This window comes from Jaculus jaculus, chromosome 5 (assembly GCF_020740685.1).
Source record: "Jaculus jaculus isolate mJacJac1 chromosome 5, mJacJac1.mat.Y.cur, whole genome shotgun sequence".
NCBI classification, from domain to species: Eukaryota; Metazoa; Chordata; class Mammalia; order Rodentia; family Dipodidae; genus Jaculus; species Jaculus jaculus.
The window spans coordinates 62,065,781-62,086,225 of record NC_059106.1 but is presented as its reverse complement, the minus strand read 5'-3'; the positions used below and the strand labels follow the sequence as shown (position 1 = coordinate 62,086,225).

General features: G+C 50.4%; 1 protein-coding gene across 4 annotated transcripts in view; it reads right to left on the bottom strand.

The window, feature by feature from the left end:
• Positions 1-17,268: 17,268 nt before the first annotated feature.
• The window catches only part of Ptpru (protein tyrosine phosphatase receptor type U), a 95,146-nt gene continuing 91,969 nt past the window's right edge, over positions 17,269-20,445 (bottom strand). For all 4 annotated transcript variants that reach the window (XM_045148833.1, XM_045148834.1, XM_045148835.1 and 1 more), the window contains 2 exons: positions 18,597-18,732; positions 17,269-18,381 (listed from right to left, as the gene is read on the bottom strand). In XM_045148833.1, coding sequence (XP_045004768.1) covers positions 18,319-18,381; positions 18,597-18,732 — 199 coding nt within the window. In that variant the 3' untranslated portion in view covers positions 17,269-18,318. The remainder of the gene's footprint in view (positions 18,382-18,596; positions 18,733-20,445) is intronic.

The window sequence follows — 20,445 nt, the reverse complement described above, 5'->3', positions numbered from 1 at the left end:
ATGAGCTTGTGGCTTATTAGCCCACCTCCGAGCCTAGTACGCAGACTACTTCCATCCAGATACGTGACAGTATGTGAGCCAGCTTCTTGTTCATGACATGCTCTCTCTGCCATGATGAAACTTCCCTCAAAACTATCAAAAAACTACTGAAATAAGCCCTCTTTTCCCATAAGCTATTTCTGGTTGGATGTTTTGTCCCAACATGTTACCGTCCAAAGAAAAGTCTGCTACAGGGCTCATAAGGCCACACCACCCAAGGATTTATAGACAGTTAACTATTAGTGGGGGATAAGACTCACAAAGCCACATCCCCAAAGATCTATGGACAGTTAATAGTTACTAGGAGGAGGGGCTTATGAGCCCCCCTCCCAAGATATATAGGTAACTAATAAGCTGATAGGGAATGGAGCTCACAAGGTGTACCCTCCCAAGTATACATAGCTAACAGGTGCTGGAAGAAAGATATTTTCTTCAGTGGTGTCACCACGCATAAGTTAACCACGTTCCTGTAAAGACGCCCAATTAAACTAATTGGCCCAAGCTATAGTTGCATGGATTCTTCTTTGTTTCTATCACTGATGCCCTATCTGTGGAGAATAGACAATAGTTCTTCTCAGAAAAAAAAACAAGTTCACAAAACACATGTGATGTCAAATGCTATCCCCTGAGCACCCCAGAGTGGCTACTAAGCAGCCAGTGCCCATAATTGTACCCCCCCACTCGTCTTTCTAACAAGGAGCCAACATGACCGTCATTTGCTCAGCATTCTCCAGTTACATTTCTTCCTAATTGATCTACACATTTAGTATTTGCCTATGTTTTATATAATAATTATTAAATAATAACATAACTATATAGAAGTGATGTAATTATATATTAATCTGTTTAACAGTTTATTAGCACATTAACCTCTGTTCTCACCAATATCACACGCTCATTAGAGAACAGCTCATAGCAGCATCAACAAATAAGGATGTGTCAACTGCCTCCCTCCTTCGCATGTGTGACCGGGGCTTCTGAGCCCCTGCAGGCTTCACTCAACTTGTACAAATCCATCTGCTTCCCAGCCTGTGCCCAACCATCAGGAGAAGCAGGTGGCTATTTTGAGGACTTCAGAAGGAGCCCCGAAGTCCACGGGGACAAATCCATCCCTCCAAGAGACATCTGCTGGAAGGCAGCACTGAATTACGTGGTATTATAACAGCATTTTGCTTTTTTCATAACCTTTATTTAGCCAAAGTTGGAATCTCCTGCCAAGGCTGGTTCCCTGTCTTAGGACTTTGCCTGGCAGACAGAGGACATAGAGAGAGGCCAAGGACAGAGTGACAGGGCTCCGGGCCAGGCAGGGCAGCAGGGTGGGAAAGGCAGGGCTAAGTGGCCACACCCATGACCCCTGGCTGTGCAGGGCCTGTCACCAGTAGAAGCGCCCAACACTTCCATCGTCACCTACCTACTGGCTTTCTCACTCCCTCAGCAGTCAAGTCCTGGCCACCCATGTGGCCCTGGGGAGTTAAGAGATAGAGTGGTAGGGCGCTCACCTCCACTACAGACACTCACAGTGTAGCGAAGGGACAGAAACTCTGCCCCAAGACATAGGCTAAAGGACATGAGAGGGCAGGGGGAGGAGTCTTGCCTTCCCTTGAGGACAGGTGGCAGGTGCATCTTTGGGCCCTGAGACAAGGGCTCTGGAGCTGGCAGTTTATGAGAGAAGACCCCAGGAACTCGGTGAGGAAATAGAGTGACTGGACAGGAACGGGAAAGACAGTGTGGCTGAAAGGAGCAGATCCATAGGATGGTTGAGGAGAATGTGATGGGGTCATGCCGCCCACTCCGTGCTGGCTGAGAACGCGGGCAGGGGACGAGGAGACGCTGGAGGAAACCAGGCTACGGGCAGCAATGAGGAGGTGGTGGGTAGGGCAGGGGAGGGCTTGAGGAGGTGGGGATTTGAACTGTCCGTGACGGTGAGGGCTGCAGGAGGGAGGGGCCGGAAGCCGCTGGCCCTGGAGCTGCAGCACCGCCAGCCTCGCGGCTTCCCAGCGGTCAGAACAGAGGCCGGAGCGCAGAGCGGGAGGCCGTGGGGACTGGCTGGGTTTGACGCGCGCTGTGCTTTGGGTGCGTGCCCCGGGGCTTCATGCACTGAAATTCCATCTCCATGGCGAGGCATTAAGACTGGAGGAGACTTAATCCAACTATAGTGCTTGGAAAAGGGCCTTTGGAGAGTGACAGGGACTAGATACGGTTATCAGGGCGTAGCCCTTATGATTGAATCCTGATGGATTTATAAGAAGAGGGAGAGAAGACTGGTGGCCCAAGCATATAATACAGCACTTGGAGGTGGAGGCAGGAGGGTCAGGAGGGAGCCAAAACTTCATTCTTGAAGAGTACACATCCTCACTTATCCTGCCTTTTGTGGATTGCTTTACACTTGGACATGAGCTAACGAGAGGAGCCTCTGAGCTGCATGTGCAGGCCCCCTTGTCCCCATAGGACAGGGGCACCCTGTCTTCTCTCCCAACCTCTCTTTTTGGTCATCAAGATCACTAATCCAGTGCTTCCATTCTGCTTGCTTGCTCCGTGACACCAGGACCCAAATGGGTGGGTAACATTCTGTCATCTGCTGGAATGCATCATCAGGGCTGCCATCCCCACTGTGGGCACAGACATGCAAGCCAGCACAGCTCAAGAGTGCTAAAACAGGAGCTGGGGAGCAGGTTGATACAGTGCTTACTGCACAAACATAAAGGCCTGAGTTCAGAGCCTCAATACCCACATCAAACCAGGACATCAGGCTAGAGAGATGACTTAGTGGTTAAGGCACTTTACTGCAGAACCAAAGGACCCCAGTTCAATTCCCCAGGACCCATGTAAGCCAGATGCACGAGGTGACACATGTGTCTGGAGTTCATTTGCAGTGGTTAGAGGCCCTGGCGCACCCAATCTCTTGCTCTATCTATCTGTCTCTTTCTCTCACTCTCTCATAAATAAGTAAATAAATAAAATGTTTTATTTTTTAAAAAAGAAAGAAAGAAAGAAAAGAAAACCTGGACATAACAGCATACACTTGTCATTCTCGCACTGGAAAGGTAGAGACATGAGGATCCCTGGAGCTTACTGGCTAGCTAGTCTAGCCGAATCAGTGAGCTCTGGGCCAATGAGAGACCCTGTCTCAAAAAGAGGTGGGTAGGAGGGGTATGGTGATTCATGCCTTTAACCCCAGCACTTGGGGGGCAGAATTAAGATTGCCATGAGTTTGACGTCAGCCTGAGACTGCATAGTGAATTCAAGGTCAGCCTGGGCTAGAGTGAGACCCTACCGCAAAAAAATAATAATAATAATAGTAATAAAAGAAGTGGGTAGCATTCCTAAGGATAACACCAAGGTTGCCCTCTAGCCTCCACATGCACACAAGTGCATGCACACCTGCACATACACACACATGAAATAAGATGGTTGAGAAAGACACTCAAGATTTTCTTCTGGTCCCCACATGCACAAGCATCCACATACACACACAGATATGAACATGCATACATTACCACACCAGCCCCATTCTCACCACACACATGCAAAAGAAAAAAAAATCTACCCACTAAAAAGAATTTCCTTCAGCATTGTACTTTATGGGTCCCCTTTATTTGGGGTAGTACATCATGCAGTGGTAGCAGCTATAAACCAGGCTTGAGGTTTCATGAGCAAGCTGGTCATAAGGAACACCCCCGCCCCATGAAGCCATAGGCACAATTTGAGGAAGAGGAGGCAGGAGTTACTAACTCATACAGGCTACTCATAGCTTACCCAAGTGAGGTCACTTTAATGTCATTCCCAGCTACTGATAAACCCTGCTGCACAGAGCTAAGCTCACAGCTCACTGTGAGGAGATAATCCTAAATGGGACTGCAAGCTGCATGGCTCCATAATTTGGCATGCAGTCTCTATCACATGCAGTAGCAAGCTCCCTGTTACTCAACAGAAAAAGCACTTTGTGCATATAGGAATAAATTGATTTAAAATCCTAGAGGAGGTGGGCTGGGAAGATGACTCAGCAGTTAAATGCCCTTGATTAGAAAGCATACTAGCCTGGATTCAATTCCCAAGCTTCCTATATAAGTCAGACAAAAAGTGGTGCAAGCAATGGTGTTCATTTGTAGCAGCAAGGAGTCCTGGTACACCAGAACACACACATGCAAATAAATAAATAAATTTTTTAAATGAAATTAGGGCTGGAGAGATGGCATAGTGGCTAAGTGCTTGCCTGTGAAGCCTAAAGACCCTGGTTCGAGGCTCAATTCCCCAGGACCCATGTTAGCCAGATGCACAAGGGGGCGCACGCGTCTAGAGTTCGTTTTCAGTGGCTGGAGGCCCTGGTGTGCCCATTCTCTCTCTTTCTCTCTCCCTCTCCCTCTTTCTCTCTGTTGCTCTGAAATAAATAAATAAAATAAACAAAAAATGAAATTAAATCCCAGAAGTGTGCACTGCGATCCATCTTTGGAGACCTCATGCTGCATCCTTTACTTGCAATGGGCATTTTAGAAGCTGTTAAATTGAATCCACTGGATCATAAGAACCAAGTGGTAGAAGGAATTGACTGAAACCTTAACTGGCTGCAGAGCCTTCTTTGGGTACAGTCCCCACTCAATACTGGAAGCCTTCTGGAGGTTTTATCAGTAAGTCAAGTACCACACTGGCTGGGGTAGAGCTCAGTGGTAGAGTACTCACCTAGCATGAGCAAAACCCTAGGTTCAATCCCCAGTATCCCAAAAAAAAGAGTTAACAGAAAATATGACCCACGCTGCCTCTAAAATCCAAAAAGCCAACCAAGTGTGGTGTGACCTGTAGCAACTTGATTTTCACTGTGAAGGAGATACCTCAACATATTCTCCACCACTGAGCCTCCAGGCTTCTCCAAAATAGCAGACCTTTGAAATGTTGTGGATTTTCTCCTCATCCCCTTGCTCACAAATGCGGCACATATTATTTCGTGTCCATCAGGGAAAGCCAGCTTGTCATGAGTCTGGTACACCGCTGTGCAGCATTGTAGTGGCAACATCAACTGCAGACTGTGCAATGGGAAAGAGCGGGAGATCTGGAGTAGCATTAAGCAAGGCTAGAACCACTTCAGTGGTTCTCACAAAGCAGTTTAGAGGAAAAGAGAGCAGTGGCTACATCAATGGTATAAAGCAAGTGGCGCACTTTGTTGCTCAGGTAAAGAAACCACATAAAAGTACACAGGTACAACTGAAGTCACTTGAAAGAAGGTACAATCATCTAGTCATTCTCCAAAATTCATTTGTTCTCTGCCCAAGCTAACAGGCAAGCTTGGCGAGAGTGGGATAGGGCTTGCCACTTCTGCATATTTCAGAATATTTACTAGTCTGAAGTTCCGAGAGAGACAAATAGGAAGGTAGGCGTGCAGGCAGACATGCTTCTGGTTCACTGGCATGGTAGAGAGAAGATCCAAGAACTCCCATTGGGTCCTTGCTTCCATAGTGGACCCTCACTTCATGAGCCAGAGACCCACAGGAGGGATTCTTGCAATGACCAAATGTGTCTATTTCAATTAAGCATTCAGAAACTGGGAAGATGACTGCGCATGCACACTTGGACTAAGTCCCTATCACCTAACTACCTAAGTCGCCACTTTGACTGATGGGCTACGGTAGCATTTTGCATACCCAGGAATTATCATAAATGTAAGGTCCAATGCTCAGTCATCTCCAAAGATCTAGGTACCGTACTTTTCTGAGCATAGTCATTCCCAGAGGGGCTTTAGGAACCTGTGGAGAAAGCCTGGAGGAACACGATGGAACATACGGCACTGTGACAGGAACTTTTTCCAAGGGTCCTGACATCCTGTTCAACCAAGAGGCTCTGGAGCTAAGAAAATAGCTTAGCTAATTTGGTAAAGTGCTTGCCTCACAAGCACAAGGACCTGAGTTTGATCCCCAGCGCCCATGTAGAAAAGCCAGGTGTGTTATCACATGCTTGTAATCTCAGCCCTGGAAATACAAAGATAAGTGAATCCCTGGAGCTTGCTAGCCAGCCTGTCTAACCTCATCAGTGAGCTCCAGGACAATGAAGAACACTGTCACAAAAAGAAGTAATGGTGTTCCTGAGGGTAAAACCTGAGGCTGTCTTCTGACCTCAACATGAGGATGTACACACATGCATGTACACATGCATTCACACACAAAAAGAAGCATTAGAGTTCCCTCTCTCTCTCTCTCTCTCTCTCTCTCTCTCTCTCTCTCCCTCCCTAAATTATTAATAATAATAATAATAATAATGAAAAAGGCTAGAGAGATGCCTTAGCAGTTAAGGTGCTTGCCTGCTATGGTGGTTTGATTCAGGTGTCCCCCATAAACTTAGGTGTTCTGAGTGCTAGGTTCCCAGCTGATGGAAATTTGGGAATTAATGTCTCCTGAAGGGAGTGTATTGTTGGGGGTGGGCTTATGGGTGTTATAGCCAGTTTCCCCTTGCCAGTGTTTGGCACACTCTCTTGTTGCTATCATCCACCTTATGTTGGCCAGGGGGTGATGTCCACCCTCTGCACATGCCATCGTTTTCCCCTGCTATCATGGAGCTTCCCCTCGAGCCTATAAGCCAAAATAAATCTCTTTTTCCCAGAAGCTGCTCTTGGTTGGGTGATTTCTACCAGCAATGCAAACCGGACAGCAACACCTGAAAATCCTAAGAACTCATGTTCAAGTCTCCGGATCCTACGTAGCCAGATGCACAGTGACACAAGGAGGAAATGTCACACAAACGCACAAGGGGGCACATGCATCTGGAGTTCATTTGCAGTGGCTGAAGGCTCAACATTCTCTCTCTCTCTCTGCCTCTTTCCCTCTCAAAATGAATAAGAAGAAAAGAAAAGAAAAAGAAGCACTAAGGTTTGGAGAGATGGTTAAAGGCACTTGTTTACAAAACCTGATGGCCAGGTTCAATTCCTCTGTGCCCACATAAAACCAGACACATGGACTGGAGAGATGGCTTAGCAGTTAAGCGTTTGCCTGTGAAGCCTAAGGACCCTAGTTCGAGGCTCGATTCCCCAGGACCCACGTTAGCCAGATGCACACGGGGGCACACGCGTCTGGAGTTTGGTTGTAGTGGCTGGAGGCCCTGGCGTGCCCATTTTCTCTCTCTCTCTCTCTCTCTATCTGCCTCTCTTTCTCTCTCTTTCTCTCTCTCTCTCTGTCATTCTCAAATAAACAAATAAAAATAAACAAAAAAATTATTTAAAAAAAACAGACACATAAAGCACATGCATCTGGAGCACATTTGCTATGCTGAGGCAGGAGGCACTGGCATATCCATATTCTTTCCTCAGCCTCTCTCTCTCACTTTCTCTTAAATAAATAAATATTTTTAAATATTTTATTTATTTACTTGATAGCAAGAGAGAGAAAGAAAGAGAATAGGCATTCCAGGGCCTCCCGCCACTACAAACAAACTCCAGACACATGTGCCACCTTGTACATATGGCTTAGGTAGGTCCTGGGGAACCAAACCTGGGTCCTTTGGCTTTGCAGGCAAGCATCTTAATTACTAAGCCATCTCTTTAGCCCTGAATGAACATTTTTATAAATTAAAAATAATTAAAATGAGAAAGCATTAACACACTTAATCCCAAATCCACCTCCATGAATTCAGAATGACTGTATATTCTCTTCCAAACTTTTTTTTTTGTTTGTTTGTTTCTGTTTTTGTTTTTGTTTTGGAGGTAGGGTTTCACTCTAGCTGAGGCTGATCTGGAGTTCACTATGAAGTCTCAGGGTGGCCTCGAACTCATGGCAATCCTCCTACCTCTGCTGAGTGCTTAGATTAAAGGCATGTGCCACCACATCCAGCTCTTCCAAACTTTTTGCATCCCTTCTGTTCTATAAACTGTCTTCTCTTGGGTCCCAGCATGTACCCAACCCCTTGAGCACAACAGGACTTGACCCTAGTTGTGGATTCTATGTCAACAAAGTGTCTCTGTGGCATATCTCAAGGAGATTGGTCATCTAAGAGCCAAGACATCCACCCCATATAAGGCCATCCTAGAGTTATCCAGGAAAACCTGACTCCTCAGCCTCCTCAGATACAAGAAAGTAGTTTCCATGAGCAAGAAGGCTCCATGTGACTCAGGAATTCAAGATTCTCCATTCCATCAGTCCAACCAGGTGTCCCTGTTCCAAGTTTCAGGACCCCAGTCTTCCATAATGCTGAATCATCAACAAAAGAAACTTGCTGGTACTGTAAATTTCACTGGCGTTTCAATATGCAACCCACACAATTAAATTTCATGTTTCATTTTCCGCAGTATCAGCCCTGTGGCTACATAAAGTAAGAGTGTTTACAGGTGACATGGAAGTTCTGCGGGGCTGAAACTGTAATTGCAGCTGAGAATTAAATGGCCTGACCTTGCTGTTGGTTATCTACTGTGTGCTCCCGTGCATGCAAGGACCTGTCCCAACCACAGTCGCCACATCACCATGACTGAGGTCATGCTCAAAGGCAGAACCATTCACAGACGCCACATCACCATGACTGAGGTCATGCTCAAGGGCAGAACCATCCACAGTCCCCACGTCACCATGACTGAGGTCATGCTCAGGGACAGAACCATCCACAGGCCCCACGTCACCATGACTGAGATCATGCTCAAGGGCAGAACCAGCCATAGTCACCATGTCACCATGACTGAGGTCATGCTCAAGGGTAGAACCATCCAAGTCCCCACGTCACCATGACTGAGGTCGTGCTCAAGGGCAGAACCATCCACATCCCCATGTCACCATGACTGAGGTCGAGCTCAAGGGCAGAACCATCCACAGTCACCATGTCACCATGACTGAGGTCATGCTCAGGGACAGAACCATCCACAGGCCCCACGTCACCATGACTGAGATCATGCTCAAGGGCAGAACCATCCAAGTCCCCACGTCACCATGACTGAGGTCGTGCTCAAGGGCAGAACCATCCACAGTCCCCATGTCACCATGACTGAGGTCATGCTCAAGGGCAGAACCATCCACAGTCCCCATGTCACCATGACTGAGGTCATGCTCAAGGGCAGAACCATTCACAGTCCCCATGTCACCATGACTGAGGTCGTGCTCAAGGGCAGAACCATCCACAGTCCCCACGTCACCATGACTGAGGTCATGCTCAAGGACAGAACCATCCACAGTCCCCATGTCACCATGACTGAGGTCGTGCTCAAGGGCAGAACCATCCACAGTCCCCATGTCACCATGACTGAGGTCGTGCTCAAGGGCAGAACCATCCACAGTCCCCATGTCACCATGACTGAGGTCGTGCTCAAGGACAGAACCATCCACAGTCCCCACGTCACCATGACTGAGGTCATGCTCAAGCACAGAACCATCCACAGTCCCCACGTCACCATGACTGAGGTCATGCTCAAGGGCAGAACCATCCACAGTCCCCATGTCACCATGACTGAGGTCGTGCTCAAGGGCAGAACCATCCACAGTCCCCATGTCACCATGACTGAGGTCGTGCTCAAGGGCAGAACCATCCACAGTCCCCATGTCACCATGACTGAGGTCGTGCTCAAGGACAGAACCATCCACAGTCCCCACGTCACCATGACTGAGGTCATGCTCAAGCACAGAACCATCCACAGTCCCCACGTCACCATGACTGAGGTCATGCTCAAGGGCAGAACCATCCACAGTCCCCATGTCACCATGACTGAGGTCGTGCTCAAGGGCAGAACCATCCACAGTCCCCACGTCACCATGACTGAGGTCATGCTCAAGCACAGAACCATCCACAGTCCCCACGTCACCATGACTGAGGTCATGCTCAAGGGCAGAACCATCCACAGTCCCCATGTCACCATGACTGAGGTCGTGCTCAAGCACAGAACCATCCACAGTCCCCACGTCACCATGACTGAGGTCGTGCTCAAGGGCAGAACCATCCACAGTCCCCATATCACCATGACTGAGGTCGTGCTCAAGGGCAGAACCATCCACAGTCCCCATGTCACCATGACTGAGGTCGTGCTCAAGGGCAGAACCATCCACAGTCCCCACGTCACCATGACTGAGGTCATGCTCAAGGGCAGAACCATTCACAGTCCCCATGTCACCATGACTGAGGTCGTGCTCAAGGGCAGAACCATCCACAGTCGCCATGTCACCATGACTGAGATCATGCTCAAGGGCAGAACCATCCACAGTCCCCAGGTCACCATGACTGAGGTCATGCTCAAGGGCAGAACCATTCACAGTCCCCACGTCACCATGACTGAGATCATGCTCAAGGGCAGAACCATCCACAGTCGCCATGTCACCATGACTAAGATCATGCTCAAGGGCAGAACCATCCACAGTCCCCAGGTCACCATGACTGAGGTCATGCTCAAGGGCAGAACCATCCACAGTCCCCATGTCACCATGACTGAGGTCGTGCTCAAGGGCAGAACCATCCACAGTCCCCACGTCACCATGACTGAGGTCGTGCTCAAGGGCAGAACCATCCACAGTCCCCACGTCACCATGACTGAGGTCGTGCTCAAGGGCAGAACCATCCACAGTCCCCATGTCACCATGACTGAGGTCGTGCTCAAGGGCAGAACCATCCACAGTCCCCATGTCACCGTGACTGAGGTCATGCTCAAGGGCAGAACCATCCACAGTCCCCATGTCACCATGACTGAGGTCATGCTCAAGGGCAGAACCATCCACAGTCCCCATGTCACCATGACTGAGGTCGTGCTCAAGGACAGAACCATCCACAGTCCCCATGTCACGATGACTGAGGTCATGCTCAAGGACAGAACCATCCACAGTCCCCATATCACCATGACTGAGGTCGTGCTCAAGGGCAGAACCATCCACAGTCCCCATGTCACGATGACTGAGGTCATGCTCAAGGACAGAACCATCCACAGTCCCCATATCACCATGACTGAGGTCGTGCTCAAGCACAGAACCATCCACAGTCCCCATGTCACGATGACTGAGGTCATGCTCAAGGACAGAACCATCCACAGTCCCCATGTCACCATGACTGAGGTCGTGCTCAAGGGCAGAACCATCCACAGTCCCCATGTCACCATGACTGAGGTCGTGCTCAAGGGCAGAACCATCCACAGTCCCCACGTCACCATGACTGAGGTCGTGCTCAAGGGAAGAACCATCCACAGTCACCATGTCACCATGACTGAGGTCGTGCTCAAGGGCAGAACCATTCACAGTCCCCATGTCACCATGACTGAGGTCATGCTCAAGGGCAGAACCATCCACAGTCCCCATGTCACCATGACTGAGATCATGCTCAAGGGCAGAACCATCCACAGTCCCCAGGTCACCATGACTGAGGTCATGCTCAAGGGCAGAACCATCCACAGTCCCCACGTCACCATGACTGAGGTCGTGCTCAAGGGAAGAACCATCCACAGTCACCATGTCACCATGACTGAGGTCGTGCTCAAGGGCAGAACCATTCACAGTCCCCACGTCACCATGACTGAGGTCATGCTCAAGGGCAGAACCATCCACAGTCCCCACGTCACCATGACTGAGGTCATGCTCAAGGGCAGAACCATCCACAGTCCCCAGGTCACCATGACTGAGGTCATGCTCAAGGGCAGAACCATCCACAGTCGCCATGTCACCATGACTGAGGTCATGCTCAAGGGCAGAACCATCCACAGTCCCCATGTCACCATGACTGAGGTCATGCTCAAGGGCAGAACCATTCACAGTCCCCACGTCACCATGACTGAGATCATGCTCAAGGGCAGGACCATCCACAGTCGCCATGTCACCATGACTGAGATCATGCTCAAGGGCAGAACCATCCACAGTCCCCACGTCACCATGACTGAGGTCATGCTCAAGGGCAGAACCATCCACAGTCCCCAGGTCACCATGACTGAGGTCGTGCTCAAGGGCAGAACCATCCACAGTCCCCAGGTCACCATGACTGAGGTCATGCTCAAGGGCAGAACCATCCACAGTCACCACGTCATCATGACTTAGGTCGTGCTCAAGGGCAGAACCATCCACAGTCCCCACGTCACCATGACTGAGATCATGCTCAAGGGCAGAACCATCCATAGTCCCCATGTCACCCTGACTGTGGTTGTGCTCAAGGGAAGAACCATCCACAGTCACCTTGTCCCCGTGACTGAGGTGGTGCTTAACGGGCAGCAGCCTCTTGCTTCATTTGGCATTGCCTCAAAGTCCATCTCAAGTGATAGCATAACTATGATGCCACAATGCAGAAGGTTCAGAGCAAACCCCTCCCACTGGCAAGGAGCTCCGTGCTGTGCTCAAGCCCAAGGACACAGTGAAACCAGTCAAAATCCCATTGGGGAGCCTGTCACCTGGGACCACTTGCCCCGAGTCAGGAGAGCTGGTACTCATGGTTTATGAACATGGGATTTTAATACAAAGAATTCCAATCTAGGCCACGTGTGATGGTGCACACCTTTAATACCAGCACTCAGGAGGCAGAGGTAGGAGGAGCGCCATGAGTTCGAGGCCACCCGGAGACTACATAGTGAATTCCAGGTCAGCTTGAGCTAGAGTGAAACCCTACCTTGGAAAAAAAATTCCAATCTAGGGCTTAGCAGTTAAGGTGCCTGCCTGAAATGCCAAAGGACCCAGGTTCAATTCCCCAGGACCCACATGAGCCAGATGCACAAGGTGGCACAAGCATCTGGAGTTCGTTTGCAATGTCTGTATGCCCTGGTGCACCCATTCTCTTTCTCTATCTCTCTTACTCTCTGCCTCTCTCTCTCCCTCTTTTCCTCTTTCTCTCTCTCTCTCAAATAAAAATTTTTTAAAAGAATTCCAGTCTAGCAAGGAACCATTAACTACTAACGGTAGCAAAAGAGGTCTCTAAAGACCCAGAAGCAGAAATGCAGTTGCGTCTCGGCAGAGGCAAAGTAAGAATGAAGGCCCCTCAGAGGTTGTCCTTCTCGACTCAGAACTCTCCATGAGGGAGAGATGCTCACGAGCCTCTGCCTCTGAGAAACTCACTCACCAGATGATGTGGGCTAGCCTGGTCTCAATCAGTGTCCCTCTAGGCAGGAGCATGATCCAAGCATGTGAGGAGGGCTGCTCTACAGAAGTGACTTCCAAGTGGGGAGAGGGAGGTCTGGGGTACATCTGAGCCTATCCACACCCACCACAGAGGTGACGGGCACTGGGCCTTTGCTCCTGTGCTGGGCAAACAGAGAGAAGCCAGCAGAGCAGGGCTGTACTTCCTACTATGACCACCTCAGCGTCTGTGTAGCTCCCTCCGCTGACGGATCCCAACATGACCATGACCTCAGTGGGCAGAACTGTCCCAGAATCCAATTACAAAGTATCATAAAATCATTCCAGAATTACAAAGCAAGGAAGGGTGCATTCAGAGCTCAGAGTCAAAAAAATGAGTAAATGGCATGGAGAGAGAGGGAGGCGGACTTGGGAGGAAGCAAAGAGTTATCAGGAAAGAGAACAGAGTGCCGAGACTTCTATGTTTTTGTGGGGAGAGGCCTGCACGGTTGGGGCCCTGGGGAGCCCACACTGTCTCCAGCTCTCTTAAAAAAAAAGAATGGCATCCCACTCTGAACCCAGCTCAAGAAAGCCACATTGTTCCACTTTCAAATGAACAGAGAATAAAATTCCTGGACAGATTCCCTCGTCCACCCCTGGGAGTAAGTGGGAAGTGAGCTGAGACGTGTTTCATTTTTCTTCAAAAGGCTCTCTCAGCTTCCCGGCGCCTGCTGAGTCAGGCCGCCCCCTCCATCTGCAGATTCCAGCTTCCCATCATTCATTCAGCTGCATTTTCCGCGGGCCTCCGAAGTGCCAAACGCTGAGCCCGGGAGGCGGTCTGGCTGTGGGCCTCAGGTTAGCCTGTTCCCTGGCACCTATGCTGATCAGTGGGTGTCAGGGGAGCTGAGTGCTGAATGGCAGAAAGTTCCAGCAGTTAGTGTGGAGCAGGACTGATCTGCTGGGATTTCTGCAGTGAGCACAAGAGCACTGGTGCATTAGTTCCCTTTCTCACTGTGATGAAACACCTGACAAAGCCACTTAAGGAAGGAAGGGTTCGTTTCAGCTTAGTCTGTCGCGGTGGGGGAAGGAGCAGGAGGTGGCTGGTGCAGACACAGTCAGGAAGCAGAGTGATGAAGGCTGGTGTTCAACTTCTATTTCTCCTGTTTATAAAATCTGTGACTCCAGCCTGTGTAATGGGGCCACCCACAGTTAGGGTGGGTCTTCCCACCTCAATTAACCTAATCTAGTTCTCTTACCGACAAGCCCAGAGATGTGTGTTCTAACTGACTCCAGATCCAGTCAAGTCAGCAATCCACATCAGCCATCACAAATGGCTTCAGAATCAAGTAACCTGTGTTTTAATCCTGCTTAGCTCTTTTTCTGTGTGACCTGCAGCCATCTGCCTCCACTCTCTCCACCTGTTTCCCCCAATGCTAAGTGGCTTTGGCCTCTGAGAACTTCTGCAAAGATTAGGAATAATGTCTACTTAGATACAATACAAGAAGCCTGCTAAGGAAGGTCCAGACCTTTCAGACGAAAGACCAGACCAGGAAGCTCTAGAATCCTGAGCCCAAGATGCCATGGGGCTCAAAAGGCAGGTACTCAGGCCATGGCCTAGGACCACTGATCCACACCAGCCCCACTGACACTGTGGGATGCTGAGCTCAGCACAGTTCTACTTGGAATGGGCTCCAAGAAAGCACCTCGTCCATCTGCCACCGGACAGATCAGGAGACACAGCCCTAGAGAAGGCAGATGTTTGCTGAAAGCCACATGGCAATGATAGTGGCCTAGCCTCCGGCACAGGAACCCAGCCTCATGGCGCGAACCCTTTGATCCCCCCAGAAGACTGAAAAGACATCTTGAGCAGAGGGAGTTGGAGCCCGACAGACGTGAGTGGGAGTCTCAGCTCAGCAGCCTTGATTCATGTGCACTTCCCTCCCCTGACCCTATAAACATCAGCGTTTCCCTAGCACCAGCCTCAAGACAAGCCCTTCTCTAGGCCGTGGATGCAGGGAGGTGAGCACAGAAGCCGTCCCTGTCCTTGAGGAGCCCCACACGGCAGGAAGCAAAGAAGAAAGCTGTGTCTTCACCACCCAGAACACACATGTATCTGCTAGCTTTGGGTACGTAACATACAGTCCCAAAACTCACTGGCTTAAGAAAGATATTATCTGGCTGGAGAGATGGCTTAGGAGTTAAGGCATTTGCTTGCCTGCAAAGCCTAAGAACTCATGTTCAAACTTCCAGGTCCCAGAGGCAGCAACGCAAGCATGCAATGTCCCACAAGCACACAAGGGGACCCACTTGTCTGGAACTTGTTTGCACTGGCAAAAGGCCCTAGTGCACGTTCGTTCTCTCTCTCTCTCTCTCAAATTAAAAAAAAATGAAAGATATTATCTCTTAGAATTCTAGAAGTTGGCCAGGAAGTTTTCTAATTAATCATGTGGCTGTATTTACCTGCAGGTCAGCTGGACTGGAAGGTCCAAGATGACCTCCCTTACAGGCCTAGCCGCTGGTACTGACCCTCCACGGGATGTGCTGCATCTTCTCCAGGTGCCTCCAACCACCCAACCATCCAATCACCACACAGGCTGCTGGAAGTCTGGGCCCCAGAATCCACACGCTGTCATTTCTGCCACATTCTACTGGTCAAAGCAAGTCACAGTCTGTTGCTTGGACAGTCCCTGTGACATACAATTGGGTCTACCAGGTAAGGCTTAGAGGTCAGCTCAGAATGAAGGTGATGGGTCAGTCTGGGTCCAAGCCATGTGGGGTCCTAACTCCCTATCCCTTTGGTACTCAGATTAGAGGGGATGAGGTGTGAAGCCATTAGAAAAGGCAGCATCCTGACTCACAGAAAGGCAGGTCATGTGGGAATAGAATCAGTCAATCATAAACCAATATTCACATAAAGTCAAATCAGAACAGAAAGTGTTTTGCCCAAGGTCACATATACATCAAGAATTCGGTAGAGGGCTAGAGAGATGTCTTAGCGGTTAAGCACTTGCCTGTGAAGCCTGAGGACCCAGGTTCAAGGCTGGATTCCCAAGGACCCATGTTAGCCAGATGCACAAGTGGGTACACGCATCTGGAGTTCTTTGCAGTGGCTGGAGGCCCTGGCGTGCCCATTCCCTCTCTTCTCTCTATTTGCCTCTTTCTCTCTGTCGTTCTCAAATAAATAAATAAAAATAAACAAAAAAAATTTTAAAAAAAAAAAGAATTTGGTAGAACCAGGAGGGACTCAGGTGCCTACCTGCCAGCCCCTTCCTTGTACTCCATTCAACACGGGAGCCTCAGGCTGAGGTTGGGAGTGGGCTGGGCTGGGCCAGGGTGGCTTAGCTAAACTATGGTATCCAAAAGAGATGTGTCGCCTTGGACCCATTTCTCCCATGTAATTGTAAACTGAGGTCTCTCAGGAAGCCTGGCATCACCTAAGGCCCATTTCACTGGGTCTTAAGAGAACTATCACCTGTCACAGATGAGAAACCAAGAGCCAGACAGGGCCTTGATCCCCAGTTGACGCACCTGGGATCTGTCTCTCTGTTGCAAGAGCCTGTGCCTTGCCTGCTGCTGCAGACCAAGCTGACCCAGACCTTAACGCAAGCCCCCAGAAAATGCAAGGCAGCAATGGGCCTCGGGGGCCTCAAGGTGAAGTCCCCTTCCTAAGGGAGCCTGGGTGAAAACAGTGACAACCAGGGTCCACAAGAACCACCTCTGCAATTAAGACTGTGCCATTCCCTGGTCCACACCTTCACTGTGTTATGGATAGAAAAAAAAAAAAAAAAAAAAAAAGCAGGGAAGAGGAACTAGCTCAGTGTGTTAAGTGCTTGCCTCACAAGCATGAGGACTCCCCAGTAACCATGTAAAAAAGCTGGGCCTATTGATAGGCACCTACAATTCAGCTCTGGGAGACAAACACAGGAGGACCCCTGCAGCACGCGGGCCAGCCAATCTAGTCTAGTTAAACTCTAGGCCAATGAGATGGCCTATCTCAAAAAGAGCGGCTGGGGTTGCTAAGGTTAAAACCTGAGGTTGTCTCTGGGCCACACACATGCACACACATACACACAAGCCAGCATGCATACACACCACAAACATACAGAAAGAAAATGAAAGAAAGACGGAGGGAATGAGGTAAAGACTAACCAAAGCCAGCCTAACACCCAGGCCACTGACCCCACCTCCCACCCCCACTGCACCTGAAGGCTAGGGCAGGCAAGCAGGCCTCCATCAGGCTTGCCAGACACATAAGGCCACTGGCTGGCATTCAGAGAGCACATTTATTTACAAAGCGCTTTACAAACATTACCATATGCCTCGCCACAGCCCCCTGCGAGGTAGGTCAGTAGTTGTATCTACAGTTTACAGATGGGGAAATTGAGGCACGGAAGGGGGTGTGGCCTACCCCATTTTAAAGAGAACTTCCCACCCACCCACACCAAAAAATAAGCAAAAAAAAAAATCTGGTCCACCATCCCATATCCCATAGCACCCCTTTTTCCTGCAAACTCTATGGGTTGTGACTAGCCCTGTTCTACCCAAGGACAGCCTGTCCAGGAGCCACAGACACCTCAACCCCAGGGGCCATGTTCAGCCTTGCAGTGTCACCAACCCAAGCCGAGCAGGAGCAGGCCATGGAGGCCTGAAGGACAGGGGAGGGACAGCTGAGCTCACTTCATCTGCAGACACGGGACCAGGCAGGGACAGGGCTCAGGAGAGGAGCAGGTCCTGCTCCAGGAAGCTCAGAGCACATGTCGGGACGCAGCAGAGGAGAACCATGGCTGGCAAAGCACACTGGGGTCTGCAGGGAGTCGTGGGGTGGAGGAGGGAGCTGCAACATGGTCAACGTGTCCCATGGCAAGTCAGGACAAAGCTCCAGCTGCCCAGAATACTCAGGGGCCAGGCCAGGTGAGACTGGGGATGGGCACCCTCCACCCATGTGCGGAAGAGGCCACGTGGGATAGAAAGCTTGGCCTGGGACACTCTCTGCAGGGCCCCAAGCATCTCTGTCAAGGGCTGAGATGGAGTCAAGGGGCCTGGCCTGGGTCCCACTACCGCAAGCTGTTCTGGCCACTGTCACCGTCCCTGGCCTCTCCAGATCAGCCTGCAAGCTACCCTCTGGAGGTGGGGCTGACTGCTGTCTTGCTAATCTTGGCCTGCAGCCTGCCCACAAGGACCAGCAAGATAGCCCAGTGTCCACTCCAGTGCTTGGGGCTATGGCTGAGCAGAGCTGGGCATAGGTCCTCTTCACCTGTCTGGAATGGCAGGCCGGGCCCTGAGTGCTCAGTGGGCAGCCCAGGCCAGGGGCCCGCTATCTTGACTCCAGCGCCTCCAGGTATTCCAGGGCCACATCGTAGCAGAAGTGGTACTGCTCCTGGGAAGAGAGGGGAAGGGGGTCACTAGGGGTGGGGACAGGGCCCCTTAAGCTCTGGCAGCCTTCAGGGGAAAGAATGAGGACATTCTGACACCCTGGATCTAGAACCAAGGCCCAAAACTAGGGGACCAGACAGGGGAGAGCGGATGCTGAGGTGCCTAACTTGGCTTGGGCTGGGAGGTGGCAGCGGCAGAACCGGGGACAAGGGGCCTCACCATGGTCTCCACCATATTGGGCTTGTAGTTCCGAAGCGTTTTGGCAGCAAAGAAAACATCCACCAGGCTGTGACAGCGAATCATCTCCAGGACTGTGGCGCAGGCGCAGAAGGTGCCGCTGCGGCCGCCCCCATTGCTAAAAGGAGACAGACAAAAAGGTTTGGGGCGAGACCTGGGAACCCAAAGGTTGAAAGGCAGTGCCAGGCAAGCTCAAGACAGAGGTGAGGGTAGGGGTCACAGATGCCAAAAGTGAGAGGCAGGGCAGGGCATGGAAAACAAGAACGAAAGCTCTAGAGGAGACTGAGGTGAAGGGCCGGCCCGCTAGAGAACCACGTGAGGAGGAACCAGCGAGCCGGGGGGGAAGAACTTGCGAAGGGGGAGGGGCATGCAGATGGGGGAGGGGCTGGAGATGGAAGGAGGAGTCTGGAAATGGGGGAGGGGCCTGGTTTGGGGGAGGGGCCTGGTTTGGGGGAGGAGCTGGCAATGGGGGCGGTGCTGGCTGTGAGGGACCAACCCGGGTGCTGAAGGACGGGTCCAGGGTGACAGCGGCTGGGCCCAGAGGCCAGCCCCAGGACCATAAAGGTTAAAGAAAGCTCAGAGGCTGAGAATGAATTCAAGGTCTTAAGTCATGCAGCAGACCTATCCTTCAGGAGAAACAGCCTGTACAGGTCCCCTTGAGAAAAGAGCCAGACATGGCTGCAAAAGCCAGGCAGTGAGTCCAAGGCCGCAACAGAGCAGGGCGGCCCAACAGCAAGCAAACTCAGAATCCAGCAAAGAAAACAAGTCACAACCAGCAATGCAGACACACAAGCCAAACATGCACTTGTGCTTACCGCTGCCATCAGAGCCCCTGCCCTGCCCTCCCCTCCCAGCCTCCCCTGTTCCTGTGAGAACACATGTGCCCTGCCTCCTGGGAATAAGAGGCCCTCTTCTCTAGGGGTCTCCCACCAGAACTTTGAAAAGCAAGCCCTGAGGCCGTGCCTAGTCTGGCACTGGGGGCTCAAAACCTGTCGGAAGCATGACAGAGCCGGGAGCAAAGGCCGGGGTGGGGGCGCACGCCTCTAATCCCAGCACTCAGGAGGCAGAGGGAGGAGAACGGCTGTGAGTGCAAGGTCAGTCTGAGACTACAGAGTGAATTCCAGGTCACCCTGGGCTACAGCAAGACCCTACCTTGAAAAAAATGGGGAGCAAAGAAGTAACTGCACCCAGACATGAGTAAAAACATGGATTTATGAATGGTGGTGCATGGGAATGGATGAATGAGTGAGTGGATGAATGAATGCTGCATGCATTCGTGTGTAACAAAGATTGAAATTCCACTAACATAAACAGAAGCTACAATTACACAGGGTAAAAAATTCCGACAAAAGACAAACTATGCCAGCCTAGATGTCCCTCAACTGATGAGTGGATAATGAAGATGTGGCATATTTACACAATGGAGTTCTACTGAGCAGTTAAGAAAAATGAAATCATGAAATTTGAAGGAAAATGGATAGGTCTGGAAAGGATTATACTTAGTGAGGTAACCCAGACCCAGAAAGCCAAATGTCACATGTTCCCTCTCATATGTGGATCCTAGCTACAAGTGATTGGACTTCTATGTACGTAGAAATAAAACTCAGCAGCAGAGGCCAGTAAGCTAGAAAGCGGATACAAAGGCAACAGAAAGGAAGGGAGGGGGGACTTAATAGGATGGTATTGTATATATGTAAGTAGAAGAACAGATTAATGGGGATGAAAAGGCCTAAGTGAGGTCAGGGGAAGAGACTGAGTAGAGGAAAGGTGGGGGGAATGGTAATCAAAATCTAAGAGGGCATTAGTCATATGGAAATCTATTTTTTTGGAC